This window comes from Sorex fumeus, unplaced genomic scaffold, assembly GCF_029834395.1.
Source record: "Sorex fumeus unplaced genomic scaffold, SorFum_2.1 ptg000006l, whole genome shotgun sequence".
Classification (NCBI taxonomy): Eukaryota; Metazoa; Chordata; class Mammalia; order Eulipotyphla; family Soricidae; genus Sorex; species Sorex fumeus.
In genome coordinates this window covers 48,959,385-48,975,444 of record NW_026606063.1, presented here as the reverse complement: position 1 = coordinate 48,975,444, position 16,060 = coordinate 48,959,385, and the positions used below count along the sequence as shown (strand labels likewise).

The window sequence follows — 16,060 nt, the reverse complement described above, 5'->3', positions numbered from 1 at the left end:
TTGTATTTTGTGGTCTGGGGATTGAACCCAGGACTTCACATATGCAAAGCAGGTGCTCTACTTACCACAGGATGGGGAGGGACACTAGGGCATAGTGGAGGGAAGGGGACACTCTGGTGGTGGGTGTGGTGCTGGAATGCCTCATATATGAAACCCTAACTACTAACAGTTTTGAAAATCACTAAAATAAAATGAAAATCAAGGAAAAAGACAGGCGCTTTTTTTCTGATCCATATCCTGGCCCTCACTTTATCAAAAAAAATTCTCCTTTCCTTCCCTCAGCGATGGTCACTGAGGGTCCCACACGTGCCTTCTTGTACTGCTCACACTCAGTGGGCTGCAGTGCTTATACATTTGCCCTGGCTCCCACAGAGGCACAGTGGTTCCTATCTTAAGTTGTGGTGCACTTGCACATTCTGTCTGTAGTGGTCACTGAGGGCTGCCTGGGATCCAGATATCAGAGCTAGCAGGATGGCATACAACATACATGGTAACACTGAGGATCGAACTTCTAGTCTTGCTTACAAGGCAGAGGCTTCAGCCACTGAGTTGGACCTCATTTTAAACACTATTTATGTAGTGATGCAGGGTGTCATCCATATCTCACATACTTCATTATATGTCTTGCATTTCGGCCCAAGCCCCGTAAGACTTTTTTTTTCTTCACAGTTTTATTTATTTATTTTTCATCTTATATTTATTTATTGAATCACTGTGGGAAAAGTTACTAAGCTTTCAGGTTTAAGTCTCAGTCATACAATGATCAAACACCTTTCCCTTCACCAGTACTCACATTTCACCACCAAGAACCCCAATATACCCCCCTCCCACTCCACCCAATGCCTGTGAGGCAGATGATTTCTACTTAACTCTTCTCTACTTTCATTACATTCATCATTTTGACAAAAGATGCACCATTATTGTTTAGAATGTCCCCCCCTCCCCCAACAATCAGAATTGCTGAAAAGGCATTGTGAAATACTTTGTTTTCTATAGCTGGTTATGAGAATCTTATAATGTTGCGCGGCCGCTATTGCGGTCACACAATTTTGGATTTCTGCAAAGAGCCAGATAATTTATAGAGATTGGTTTCTGTGCGTCTGGTGTTATGGCTGTGCCAGAGAGCCTCTTGTGGGGGGTAATTCAGGACCTTGGTAGGGCGTGAAGGACGAGCCAGTACCGCCCCCCTTTCTATGAGACTGCAGTTACCCCGTCACTGCCGGCTCATACCTGGCTTTCCTATAAGCTCTGAGGCAGCGGCCACCTTGCTTGGGGGGGGGGGGGGGAAGAAAAGGCGGAAGGGAGCAACACCCTTTCTCCCGGGGAGGCATGGCGCCATAGTTTAATGCATGGTCCATTCACTTTTCTGCCACAAGCTGCCGGGCTCTGGATTAAGTCCTTTTGCCTCTGGAGCATTGGGTGTGCTGGAGAGACGCTTGTGGGGGGCAACTCGTGACCTTGGTAGGGCGTGAAGTACAAACCGGTACCGACCCCTTTCCCATGAGACTGCAGTTGCCCTGTCACTGCTGGCTCATACCTGGCTTTCCAGTAAGCTCTGAGGAGGCAGCCACCTTGCTGCCAGGGGGGAAAAAGGCAGAAGGGAGCAACACCCTTTCCCTCCTGGGGAGGCATGGTGCCGTAGTTTAACGCATGGTCTATTCACTTTTCTGCCACAAGCTGCCAGGCTCTGGACTAAGTCCTTTTGCCTCTGGAGCCATGCCTGTGCCAGAGACGCTCGTTGGGGGGGTAACCTATGACCTCGGTAGGACGTGAAGGATGAGCCGGTACCAACCCCTTCCCATGAGACTACAGTTGCCCCGTCACTGCCGGCTCATATCTGGCTTTCCAATAAGCTCTGAGGCGGCAGCCACCTTGCTGCTGGTGGGGAGAAAGGCAGAAGGGAGCAACACCTTTCCCTCCCGGGGAGGGATGGTGCTGTAGTTTAACGCATGGTCCATTCACTTTTCTGCCGGGCTCTGGATTAAGTCCTTTTGCCTCTGGAGCCATGGTTGTATATGCGGTCCAGATGCATTTCTGCCAAAAGCTACTGGGTTTCGAGATTTGTTTCTGACTCTCTGGGATCATGGCCATTAATCAGCTTGATCAGGAGCCAGAGAGGCCTTTTGTAGGCGGCGACTCGAAGTATTGCTGGGATGGGGAGGAAAGGGCTGGTTCCACCCCCATCTGGTGAGGCCCCGCGTGTCTTGTCACTGCAGCCCCAAACCTGACTGTCCTGTGGCCGCTGGAGGATGACAGTCACCAGGCCGCCAAGGGGAACAGGCCAAGGCACGAAACCTATTCCCACCTGGAGTGGCCAGCCCCAGTAACCTACTGCAGGAACAGGATGCATTTCTGCCAAAAGCTTTTGGGTTCCGAGATTCGTTTCTGAGCCTCTGGAATCATGGCTGTTAAGCAGTTCAATCAGGAACCAGAGAGGCCATGCCTCCAATTATATAGCTGAGCCGGAGGTGGTTTGTGGGTGTGTCTCCCACATACCTAACTTTTGGCCGTTTACTTTCTTGGTAAACTTTGCCCCAAGTTTTTGGGGTCTAGCCAAAGTCACAGCAGCAATGTTGGGGTATCTGAAAGCCTGACAGTGCCATCAGGCTGCTGATGCACTCGCCTCACAGGTACAGATTGACCTGCTGGCGGTACCATAACCCCGCCCATAAGACTTTTTTAAAATGTAACTGAATCATAGAATAACTTTCACATGTAGATTTTTAGTGAGCTATTAATATCATATGTGAAGGTGACTCAGGATTGTGAAATGGTTAAGTGCTTGAACTCTTAATGCCAGACAGACCTGGCTTTAAAACTGGCTCTACCAATTACCACCTGTGTGGCCTTAAATATGTTATTAGTCTTTCTGATTTTCCTCATCTATAAAATTATCCTCACCTGTGTGAAATAGTGCATATAAAGCACTTAACATAAGTAATACCTGGAATTTTCTATGTGTTCAGTGGATGCTAGCTATGGTGAGTGTTCATTGCTGTTAATGTTATCTGTGTAATTTATTTTCCCTGAAATTTGTGATATCTTCAGATCTCTCACACTTAATACAATCTCCTCTGATCCTGTCTTCCAGACTTTGTTGTTGTTGAATATGGCATTTCCATATCTAAGCATTTTATTTTTCCTTGAGGTCAAGAGAAGATCCCTGGGAGCTCTGGGTTCCATTCCTGGTAACACCTAGTCCACAGTCATTGACATGTGTAGCTCCAAATGCACCATCAGGTGTGATCCAAAGCCCAAAATAAAGTCTAAAGCTCTGTATTAAAATGAAGGATGATTTTTTTTTTGGCTTTTTGGGTCACACCTGGTGATACATAGGGGTTACTCCTGGCTCTGCACTCAGGAATTTCCCCTGGTAGTGCTCAGGGGACCGTAAGGGATGCTGGGAATCGAACCCGGGTCAGCCGCGTGCAAGGCAAACGCCCTACCTGCTGTGCTATTGCTCCAGCCCCTGAAGGATGATTTTTGCCTATGACCAAGGGCCCCTTCAGTCTGAGTCATGTTAGAATTCAACCCTAGGGAATAAAGGCACTGTCTGCTCTTCATCAGAAAATGTTTGCAGTGAACTGTTTGAATTAGGCTAGAGACTAAATGCAGCAGTTATATAGGCTTCTTCTTCCCTTATTTTCTTTATCCTTTTACAAATGGAGTGATAGATCTTGAGTCAATCCCAACGCAGCGTGATAGCCAAGGTACTTAATAGGATCTGGGAGGAAGGATTAGGAGAGACTCTTCTGTGCCATTTTGCAATCCCCTTTCTAGTAACTTTCATCCTAACTGCATCCATCGATTAACTGACATTTCAAAATTGAGTTTAGTGAGATTGAGACCAGCGTTGGCTCTTGCCAAACTGAGCTGGCAAAAGCGAGCAGTCAACAGATAGCTTCTGTTTCTGAAATACTAGATATTCTTTTCTCTGCAGTATGAACAACAACCCTTGGATCACACAAGAGAGCAGCAATAGTAGCAACAATTGCATACGCTACCAGGATGCACAAGAAACCCAAGACTCTTCTCAGGGGTACTATGGACTGAATTCTGGCCCCTGAAAATCTGTCACATCTCTATCCCAGACTGCCTTCAGAATTTAATTTTATTCAGTATTGTTGGAACTGGAGGGATAGCACAGCGGTAGGGCACTTGCCTTGCACGCCGCCTACATAGCTGACCCGAGTTCGATTCCTTTGCCCCTCTCAGAGAGCCCGCGAAGCTACCGAGAGTATCTTGCCTGCATGGCAAAGCTTGGCAAGCTACCCATGACATATTCGATATGCCAAACACAGTAACAACAAGTCTCACGATGGAGACGTTACTGGGCCCGCTAGAGCAAATCGATGAACAACGGGAAGACAGTGACAGTGACAGATCAGTATTTGTTAGATATGCAACAATTTCCACCCCAGCAATCTCAGAAAATAAAAATCAGCCAGTATTTAGTTCTCCTCAGATCCGCAGTATATGAATTTGAGAGACCTTTTCCCTTGACTTTACGATCTTTGCCCTCCCTCTGATTTGCTTAATTTGCTCCCTGGTAGAGAGGCCAGGGAAAGACTGCTTTCTAATGTGCCTATTTCTGTGTAATTAAGCTGTTGTAAAGGATGCAAAAGAAACCTCCGGAGAGACTGGGAATAAATAGATGGCGCTCTTGGCACAGCGCTTTCCTCTACTTGGAGAAAATCTTCCAGAATTGGCTTAGTTGGTTCTATTTTACTCTTCTGCCAAGGAGTTTGTTATTCATTGCTACTCTGTTCTTTTTTTTTTTTTTTTTGGATGTATTAAGTTGTTTCTCTCAAAAAGACATTTTTCTGCAGGCTAACACAGATGTTTTGTCTGTAGATTATCAAGAACCCCTTAGAAGGCAAGTGCCACTGTATAGTTTATTCCTGCATGACTGCTGGTATTACTTAAGCAGGCAACTCTTGATGTGTTTAGTTTTTGGGCTTGAGGGTCACACCCAACAGTGCTCATCTTACCGCTAAGGGAGGGAGGGGGGTGTTACTCTTGACTCCATGTTCAGGAGTGACCCCTGGTGGTGCTCCAGGGACCATAAGTGGTGCTGGGGGATTTGAATCTTGTCAATGAGACGTGAGGCAAGCTCCTTTAACACCTGTACTATTACTCTAGCCCCTTGTTTTGTTTTTTTAATCTTTTTTCTTATATGTAAATATTTGTTTTAGTTTGTTTGTCAAAATTGTTTGCAAATAAGTTTGCTCAAAAAGAATGGTGAGATGCCCTGATTTAAACTTCACATTAAAATTAATTCAGTGGGCTAGAGTGCATGTTTTGCATGCTGGAGGCCCGGGTTCAGTCCTCAGTGGGTCCCCGGATCAGGAGTGGGCTCCAAGCAACAAGCTAGGAATAGCCCCTGAGCACTGCCATGTTTAGGTCCCTAAAATAAAATAATAGTATTAATAATAATATATTTACAGTGTTATTTTTTCACATGTTAGAGCGTAGAGTTTTTTTCATTTGATTTCCTAAGGTTTAAGTGACATTTCTCCCTCCATTAGTGTAATATGCTATTCACTTGTTCAACATTTGTACCTCTGGTTCTTTGCCCATTGTCATTTTCAGGAAGTAGTTCAGTGTGTAGCTAGAACCAGATTAATTATTTGCAGATACACTTTTAAGTGACACATTATTTCCAGAACACTTTTTAAAAATAGTTCTTTATGCATACATTTTCTTTTTTTAAAAAAAGAGCGATAGCACAGCAGTAGGGCATTTGCCTTGCGCGCAGCCGACTGGCCGAGCCGGGTTCGATTCCTCTGCCCCTCTCGGAAAGCCCAGCAAGCTACCGAGAGTATCTCACTCGCACAGCAAAGCCTGGCAAGCTACTCGTGATGCATTCAATATGCCAAACACAGTAACAACAAGTCTCACGATGGAGACATTGCTGGGCCCACTTGAGCAAATCGATGAACAACGGGAGGACAGTGACAGTGATTTTTATAAGGTTGTTCACATTAACTGATTACATTCAATATTTCAACACCAGTCCCACCAACATTACACCTTCCCACAACCAATATTTTGAATTTTCCCACCACCGTTCAAGCCTGCCTCACAAGGGCAGATGCTAGATAAATTATTTTCTATTGCTTATTATGAATATCATCAGAGGTTACACCACCTCAAAATTGGCCATGCACTTCTGGAATTCTAAAATTGTAAATGATTGGGGTCCAGAGCCATCTCTATAGGGAGTTAATCCATTTTGAGAGTCATTTGGGAGTCTCTGGATCAAGGCCTTTGATGCGCTGAGATGATGCCCAGATGCAGATTGTGGGTGTGATAGCCAGGATCCCAAGAGGGTAGGGACATGGGAAGGGATGGCCCATCTCCACTGCTGCCAACACATACATTTTCAAAGTTTTTCAAAATACAGAAAATCTTAACAGGTAAACACTAAACCCTACTGAAAACAAAAAATTTTAAATTAACTAAATACATTATTCTGGAAAAGCTTAGAAATTAAGTCTATGAGCCAAGGAACTAGCTCAAAGGATTGGAGTATGCCAGGTTCAATCCCTAGTGTCACATGGTCCCCAGGTAACACCAGGTACAGCCCTGGAGGCCTATCCAGGGCAGCCTGGTTGGCCCTTGAGCCTCAGCAGAGAGAAAGAGCGAGAGCAAGAGCGAGAGCGAGCGAGCGAGAGAGAGAGAGAGAGAGAGAGAGAGGAAATTGGTGGAAGGAGGGAGGAAATTAGTCTGCAGTTTAACATATTTAGAGTTTTTTGTGTTAAGTTGATTTCATTTTATTTTAATTTGTTGGATATTTCTAAAGTATCTTTGGAGTTGGAGAGATAGATATCAGGTAAAGTGCTTGTCTTGCATGTGACCAAACCAGGTTCATTCCCTGGGAAACACATCTGCTTCCCTGAGCACAGAACCAGGGAAGCACAGAACCCTGAGCTCTGCCCAGTCTGCCCCAGTACGCCCCCACCTGAAGTCTTTGTAAAAGTTTAAATCCTGGTGCTGATATCAATCAGTTCAAAATCGGGTAATAATTAGTTCCCTTTTTTTCCCTCCTCTGTTAAATGTTAGTTGGGGTTGAAAGTGTCTAAATTGGAGTCAGATGTAGTTGTTAGTAAGCAGTGAATCAATAATCTGGACTGAACATAACTGAGGCTAGTCTCTGAACCTCTTCCCCCCCGCCCCCATAGTGATAAAGATTAGTTGTACTGTCACCTTTCACATTTCACTGACCTGTAATGAGGAATAGAATGTATCTCAAATGCTTTGAGATCTTTGAAATCTTCAGGAAGAAAGGATAGTGATAGTCATGGTTTAGCAGTACATAATTCGGTTAATGAGAGAACCACTGATTCCTGCAAGGTCAAACTGTGTTCTCCCTTTCAGAAAATAAGTCAGCGTTGCCTGAGCCAAAATACATGTTCCTTTTGATTTGACGTTGGCAGGACAGGCATGTCTAGTTTTCTTCTAAACGGCTTAGTTTTTTCCAGCAAAGAAACCTTAAACCAAAAGAATCCCGGGCCCTGTCCTTGGCATGCCTCCTCTCTCTCTGTCTCTTAGAACGCCAACAACTTTGAGTAGACTGTTCGTGGAATTGCGTTGCTCTGTTGACTCCCAGGCCCTGAGCCTGCACGAAAGCACAGCAGCAGCAGGATGTGTGTGTAAGTCCAACTTCTGTTTTCACTGAAATCATTTTGCTAATACCCTCTTCAGTTGACTCTGAAGATTTTCCTGTTGCCTGGCAACCTTGGGGTTTGGGTGATTAGAAAGGCAAGGAGAAGGGTCCAGGTGTGGTGTGGCTCCAGGGTAGAATACCTGCCTTGCGTTCATGAGTTTTTGAGTTCCATGCCCTGTTGAGTGCAGTCTCTGGTGCCAGTGCTGGGGGGTACCTTTAGTACAACAACCAAATGTGCAACCTCTCCCCCATCTCCAAGTGCCACCCCAAACCCTAACCCAACCAAACAAAAAGAAACAAAGCAATACCTGGAGGAGGCCAGGACAGTATAGATCAGGAATATGAGCAGTATAAGATACTTGGCCAAAGATACAGCTCAGCTGAGCACATGCTTTGCAAGCAGGAGGGCTGAGTTCAATTCCTGGCCCTGCGTGATCTCATGAGCATTGCCAGGAGTGACCCCAGAGTGCAAGCTGGGAGTAGTCCTTGAACTCTGTAATTCACTTGGACAGAACCGGAAGATATCATGTAAAGTGAAGAAAGTCAGAAGGGCAAACACAGGATGATCTTTTATCTGTGATATATAGAATAACAAGACAAGAGAATGTAATACATTAAAGGGGGTTATACCTAGATTGCCCTGATCCCTGAGAAGGGCCGGGAAGGAAAGAAATTGAAAGGAAAGTAAAAAGAGGAAGATGGGAGGTAAAAGGGTCAGCATGCGGGTGCAGAGGTACAGTATATCTATGTATCTAAATCACAGCATCAACACTGAGAGCATAAGATCTAAACTACAGCAACCAAGCCAGAGAGATAGTACAGTGGGTATGGCACTTACCCTGTAGGTGTCTGACCCAGATTTGATCCCCAGCATTCCATGTTCCATATTTGGTCCCCAGCATTCCATATTCCCTGAGCTGTACCAAGAAGTGATCCCAGAATGTTGAGCCAGAAGCAATCCCTGAGTACTGCCTTCTCCCCCACCCCCCCCCCCCCAAATGCTCCTGTCAAGGAGGCAGACTGGGGTGGGTTATGTATGGGCGGGGGGGATAGTGAAAAATCTAGGAATATGGTGGAGAGAAGTTAACATTGGTGATGAGATTAGTGTTGGAACATTATATGCCTGAAACTCAACTATGAATAACTTTGTAAATCACGATGCTGTGATAAATGTTTTTTTAAATGATTTTTTTATTTTGACTAAACACTTAGCAGTTTTTAAACTCTCTCACATTGCAGTGATCACCCTCTCCCACCCAAATACATGTTTGAGGAGAATGTTCCTGTAGTCAGGGGAACTGCCTTCCCTCCCTTTGGAAGATTGCCCTTTGAGAGGCCATTTCTCTCTTTTTTCCCCATTTCTCCTGAGGAGATTATAGACTCAACACAGCTCAACACAGCTCATTATAGACTCACATTATTACAGAAAATTAACCTTTTGAAAATTAATTTCAGAAGATTCTTCTAATGGATCAGAATGACTCCATTTCTCTGAAGAGGCTTGTTCTTCTACCTTGTCTTGACACTTTGGGGACAGGGTAGGAGATGTTTGATTGTATAGTTTTGGGCGCCTCATGCAGCAGTGCCTGTCTGTGCTCAGAGGTCACTCCTGGCAGAGTTCTGGATCAGAACAGACTTGGCCACATGCAAGGCAAGCACCCTTCTCTGTGTGCTATCACTCCAGCCCAATGTTAGATATTTAAAAGGACAAAGTAATAAAAAGAGAATTGAAGGATCTACTGTCTACAGAGGGATAGCAAAAATGTCTTTTAATAATTCATTGTCATTATGCCTCAATTTCATGATCCGGGAGCAAGGCAGTTGGATTATCTTATCTCAAAAAAAATCATCCTATTCTGAAATTACATGATTGTTTTTAGGATCTTAACTATCATTACTCTTTGATACATAGAACTTCTCAAGACAATTTGTACCTACTTTGTTCATTGTGTGTGAAGTTACTGCTACCATATTTCAGAGACTTTTTTTTATAACTATCTAAGCTAGTGCCGATTCACTGATTCTAACAATGTCTGACGCATCATGGGAAAGAGAGGTCTTGAGAGAATTCACTTTCAGGATGTGGAGCAGCAGGAGAAATGTTTTTAGTCTTTTGTTGTTGGTGGTGGTAGTTTTTGTTTTTGTTTTATGTGCCATGCCAGGCTATGTACAGGGCTTACTCCTGGCTATGCACTCAGGGATTACTCTTGATGGTGCTCATGGGACCATATGGGGTTCCAGGGATTGAACTCGGTTCAGCTGCATGCAAGGCAAATGCCCTACCTGCTGTACTATCAATCCACATCTCCCCCCTTTTTCCCATCCCCAGGAGAAATGTTTAAGGCTGTTATATTTCTAGATCTAATTATCTCTATCAGTACCCTAACAACTTGGTCAGGACTCATCACAATTCCAGCTCAACGCTAAGTGCAAGTTTTATCAATTTCCAGGCTAATACAGAGCTAATCACTGTAATCACTTCTTTCTCTGGTACACGATGGGGTATGTTCTGAAGACAGTATAGAGTTGGAATCAACTGGACCTGGGAGTTCATGATTTGACTTTCCACTATGTTTCCTGATTTTTTTTTCATGCAGGTTAACTGTTCTGTGCCCTGAATTCATCACTTCTAAAATAGTAATACGTACCTTAAAATTGTTTAGGGTATCAGGTCCGAAGTGATAGTATAGCAGATAGGGTATACTTACCTTGCATGTGGCCAACCCTGCGTCAATCCCCAGCATTCCATATGCTCCCCTGAAACTGTCAGGAGTGATTCCCGAGTACAGAGCCAAGAGTAACCCCTGACCACCACCAGGTAGGCCCAAAACCAAAAAATGTTTATGGTATCACAAAACGATAGACAGAACAAGCTTCTCATGTCTCTTAATGAGAACACCTGATGTTTGTATACCTTTTACCTTTTATGAAACATGAAGTACTATCATTGTGTCCCAGAAAGAGAACACAAATTAAAGCACTGCCTAAGAAGTGACTGTGTCCTTGTCCCTGGTTTGAATTGAATTGCAGTACTGCATGTGGTCCCCTGAGCACAGCCAAGAGTGACCCCTGGGCACTGTTGGGTGTATCTACCCAAAGAAAAACTTTAACTGTGTGGGTTTGCTTTGCTGGTCAGAATGTTATTTTGGTGTTGAGGTCTGAGCCATGTTTGCTGGGGCATTAGACTGGCTTGGCTATCTTGAGCATCTCTTCTAAACATCCTTTTTTTTTTTTCCAAGAAATCAGAATTTCTGTATTTGGAAATGGATGAAGTCAAGGTCAACCAAGTCTTGAAGAAGCTCTCTGAGGTAGAAGAAAGTATCAACACACTGATGCAGACAGCCTAACTGAAGATGAAACTGCTGAGGCAAAGGTGTTCCTGACCCATCCCCACTGATTTGTTTAAGAAAACTAAAGCTTATTTTCCAGTTTGTATTAAATCCTCAAATTCAAATCATGCCTGCCTTTGCTTGCTGAGATTTTTTTTTCTTTCTCCCTTTTCATTCGCTATTAATCATTATTCTTCTTGTAGAATCTCTTATACTTCACCCTGCACAGGTACTATTAAAGTTTTCTCCTCCAACCCAGCCCCATCACAGTTTTCCACAGAGGTATATCTCAAAGGACTGGAGCACGTGCTTTGCATGCTGGAGCCACATTCAGTCTCTAGCACTTCATGGAACCATGAGCATCATTGGAAGTGACCCTCAAGAACAAAACACGAAAAACAAAAGTCTCTCAGATCTATCTGTAGAGACTGAGATTCACACACTGGAGTGGTAGTCCTAGAACCCTGGTTTAAGTACTGGTTTACCCCTGGGTAGGATTTTTAGAATTAATACGTGATGGAGCAGAGAAAATTCCTGGGGTAAGGTACTTGCCTTCCACATAGCCAACTAGGGTTCAATCTTCAGTATGATATTTGGTCCTCCGAGCACAATCAGGTGTTACCCCTGAGAAAAGAGCCTGGATTAGCCCCTAGCACTACCAGTGTGACCCAACCTTCCCCCAAATTTTTAAGTGATCAGTCTTGCAAGATTTAGAAAAAGAGGAAGAAACATTCTGTCATGTAAATATAAGGCTAACCCAATGCCATGTGTCCTGAGCTGATCCAAGAGAAGTTTGGGCCTGTTTAGAAGCTGTTTACTGACCCTAATAAAATTTGAGATGTTGGAGCCAGATACATAGTCCAGGAATAAGATGCTTGTCTTGCATGCTGCTGACCCTGGTTCCATGCCCAGCACCATATATGGTCCTTCAAGCACAAAGCTAGAAGTAGACCCTAAGCACTGCCAGTTTGACCCAAACTTCACTTCACCCCATTTTAGCCCCACTCCTGAAAAACAAAAACAAAAAACTTGAGATGCTTCTAAAATTGATTCAGGCATTTTGATTGGTTCTGGCTCACTTTGAGGGATCTGATTTGACCTGAACTGCAAGAAACATAGGATTTTCTCTTTTCTGTGTTTGGGCAACCCTGGGTGATGAATGTGAGAGAGATTGAATCTGAAGCCCTGATATGTAAAGCATGTATTTCAACCATTTGAGCTATCATCCACCCCAAAATATGGGTTTTTCTGGAATCTAGCATCAATCTGGCGTCATCACAAAGGAATCCCTTTGCTTACCTCAAGTCAAAATTGTAGGAAAGGGAAAATGTTTACTGAGGTGATGTGAAGAGATCTTTCATCTCAGAAAATTCAACCTGCATCATCAAATGAAACCTCTTCAACAGAGGGCTAGAAAGATAGTACAGTGGGTAGGGCACTTGCCTTGAGTGTGGCCAACCTGGGTTCAAACCCTTTCAGAGGACACTTCATATGGAGCTAAAACCATGGCAATGGTTTCCTTCCATGATAGTGCATGGATCGCCTCTTCAGGCTGCAACAGATTTTCGGGGTGTCTGAGTCAAAAACAACATGTGCTACAGTTCTTGGTCCCCAAGCCTTGCCATGAGTCATCCCTGAGCGCAGAGCCAGAAGTAAATCATGAGCACTGTCAGGTGTGGCCCCCAAACAGAACAATAAAAATGCCTCTTCAAGAAAATGTATTCAAGAAAACTAATATAGGAGCCAGAGAGAATACAGCTGGGTAGGTATTTGCCTTGCATGTGACCCACCTCAAGTTTGATTTTTGGCACCCCATATGGCTCTCTGAGCCCTGCCAGGAATGCTCTCTGAGCACAGAGGGAAGAAACAACCATGACAACTGCCGGGTGTGGACCAAATCACTGACATCCCAGCTCCCTCCCGCCAACAGAAAAGAAAAAAGAAAACTAGAGTAAAAATTAGGTCCTGGTAGAGACATCCTACTGACATTGAGAATATTCTAAGCAGAGGAAGTTGTCGACCTTATCATTGTGCTATGTTCTCATTGAACAGATTTTGCCATCTAATACTGATCACAGACGTCTCATTGCCTTTGGAATATAATGCATTCAAATATGTGCTTCTTTTGGTTAGCAGATACAAGGTATGTCAGTTCTAATGAGTTTATTCCCAAGCAGGAATATATCTTTTCTGTTAAGCATTTTACCCTTGAATCAGTTTAAAGACATTTTAGGATCATTTCCAACAGCCAAGCTGAAGCACTTGGCTTTCTCCAGAATTAAAACCATCCCAGCAGTTAGCAAACAATGATCAGAAGGTTTTAAATGTAGCCTCTGGGGACCCTTCAGAAAACATCTTGAAACTGTAGAATAAGTAGATTCAGAAAAGAAGTGTGTTTTGGCCAAAGAATTATTAAAACCTCCTTTTCTGTTCCCAGGGTTACTGTCATGTGATCCTGGAGAATCAAATAATGTTTCCTGGTATAAAGTGGAGGAAGAGTTTCTCATCAGGTAATGGGGGTCCAGGAATGATTGGAAGGAAAAACTGTAGCACCATGTTGGTTTTGACTCAGACCGACAGCCTGTTGCAGCCTGAAGGGGCAATCCTGCACTATTATGAAAGTAAACCGTTGCCATGGTTTAAGCTCCTCTGAAAGGAATCACCTTGAAATGATCATGACTTCTTTTCTGAGTCCCCAGATCCCAGTTGGTTAGAAAATCTGTCATGCACATTGAGTTTTCAGAATTATAATAATTTTTTTTCTCCGTAAAAGGAACCGATTGCTGAAGGTGGTTTCCACATTCAAAATGCTTTCAGCAAGCAATTTTCAGCAAGCGCTTGCATTCAGCAAGCAGTCCTAGACCGGGTGGGTTTGCATGTGTTTCATATTTACTAATAATTTTTTTTATTTCTCATCACCAGAAGTTTATAATAGGACTATGTTTACTATAATCTATTGTGAAAATATAAAATATGCTAAGAATGGTTGAAACCTCTCATGAACTTAACTACTGTGGAGATATAGAAAGAGAGTTTCACCTGGAAGAAGAGTTGATTTTCCTCGTAAAAATTCATGGGTGTGGACTGAATAATTTTAAAGATTTTGATAAACATTATGAAATTGCTCTCCACAAAGGTTATACCCATCTGTAACTCATTTTGCAAAGGGAATAAATCACTCCCCTTTTTGTTTTATTTTTTTGTTAGCCCAGTGGCCATTCCCAGTTTGGTGTTTGGGCATCACCCCCAGAGGTGGCAGGAATCAAACTCAGGCCTCCTCTTGTAACATATGTTGAGCCTCTCGAGCTTTCTCTCTAAACCATCACTTTGCATTTCAGCTGACTGGATATTAGCTTACACGACAAGCTTATTTTTGTAAATTTTGCCACAGACACTTACTTAAACCAGGATATCTTTGTGGAGATAGGATAAATATGGGAAAAAAAGACAAGGGAAAGAGAAAACTGTCCTAAGTATTCCAGTGAATCCCCCTAGGTCTTCCACCTCCATAATCCAAGGTTAAAACCACTTTACTTTGAGTCCAGGAAATGTGGGACAAAATAAAAATAATCCTCAGCCTGAATCAGGCTTTGTAGAGATTGTTCCTGCGGTAAGCGCTCTAATTTCAGTCTGTTTAGAAATAGTCCAAACAAACCAAAAGTTGCTTTCAGAATTAAGTCAGAAACTTCAGATTTCAGCCCTTTCATATTGATAAGGAACAAAGGATTTGACCTTATTCCCAGGATTAGATTTTCTTAGAGGCTAAGGTTCTTATCAGCTCATCAGTCATGGCCTAAATTCTGCCATTATTGCCTTTTCTTTCCTTTATATAACCTCTCTTCCTCCTTATTTTAACAATGATTCAAAAATAATTAAAGAATTTTCTAAAGTTAACCTATTCTCTCCCAAATGCAAGAAGGCAGAGAGAAGCACAAAATGTTTAGACTCTGATACAGCTCACTTGTGTTAACTGTTACTATTAACGAAACTCTCTCAGGATTCTCTCAATCCTGAGTAAAAACTTTTTTAAAAGAAAATTAATGAAAATTGGTGGGGAAAAACGGTTAACCATATGTTAGAAATACTCATTTCTAAAGTGCACAGCAACTATCTTGATTCGCGAAGGGACACAGATGAATAGGAAGTGAGAGTGTAGATCGGTCAGAAATAATATTTTCTGAAGAGAACAGAAAGCTGGAGTGGCTAGACAGTTGCCACCTTATGATTCTTGGCTGTCCAACTTTCTAGACAAAGTCTTTGAACATTTTAATTTGTGATTTAGCCAGCAGAAGGAAAACCCAAATATAATATATTTAAGCTTAACTCTAGTAGCAAAGTATGGTTGGTTTTTTTTAACCTCAAAATGGAATAAATAGATGTTTTTACCTAAGAGAAACCCAAATATATTTTAGCTTAACGGTAGTTTCAAAGTATACAGTTTCTTTTTTAACCTCAAAATGGAATAAATAGCAGTTTTTAATCTAAATTTCCCTGAGCTGGGCTGGCTGTAATTCTCTCCTGTGCTGTCAGGGCTGTGTGCAGTGCAGTCAGAGAGATCCCTGGTAACAAAAGAACCTGCTTGAACCTGCCTCCTGCCAGAGCATGGGGACCACCTAACATCCTGGCTTGTGGGGGTACAGAGATGATGGAACACAGAACTAAAACCTGTATATAAACGAATAGTCAAGTCTGGGTCTTTTCATTTACTCACCAAGGACTCCAGTCAGGCCTTTTGTTTCTCTCTCACCTGGTCTTGGCTCATTTTCTGTTCCCTGTTGGTGTCTGGTTTCTGATTCTGTTGATTCACAGGAAACGCAAGTGGGGATAGGGGAAAGTTGGAATTTTCTTGTTCAAACGGAACCTGAGGTTGAACCGTTCATTTAAAAGAAAGTCAGGTGGAAGATGCATGCCGAAAGTAGACTATAGATTGAGCATGATGGCCATTCAATACTTGCGTTGCAGACCACAACACCCCAAAGGAGAGAGAGTAAAAGGGAATGCACCTGCCACAGAGACGGGGGAAGGGGGATGGGAGGGATACTGGTAACATTGGTAGTGGAGA

General features: G+C 43.1%; 1 protein-coding gene across 1 annotated transcript in view; it reads left to right on the top strand.

Annotated features, from left to right (window-relative positions):
• COMMD1 (copper metabolism domain containing 1) overlaps positions 1-11,128 on the top strand; it is a 137,140-nt gene extending 126,012 nt beyond the window's left edge. Inside the window, exon 3 of the mRNA XM_056126350.1 lies at positions 10,909-11,128. Within this exon, the coding sequence (XP_055982325.1) occupies positions 10,909-11,016 (108 nt within the window). The 3' untranslated portion in view covers positions 11,017-11,128. The remainder of the gene's footprint in view (positions 1-10,908) is intronic.
• Positions 11,129-16,060: the final 4,932 nt, after the last annotated feature.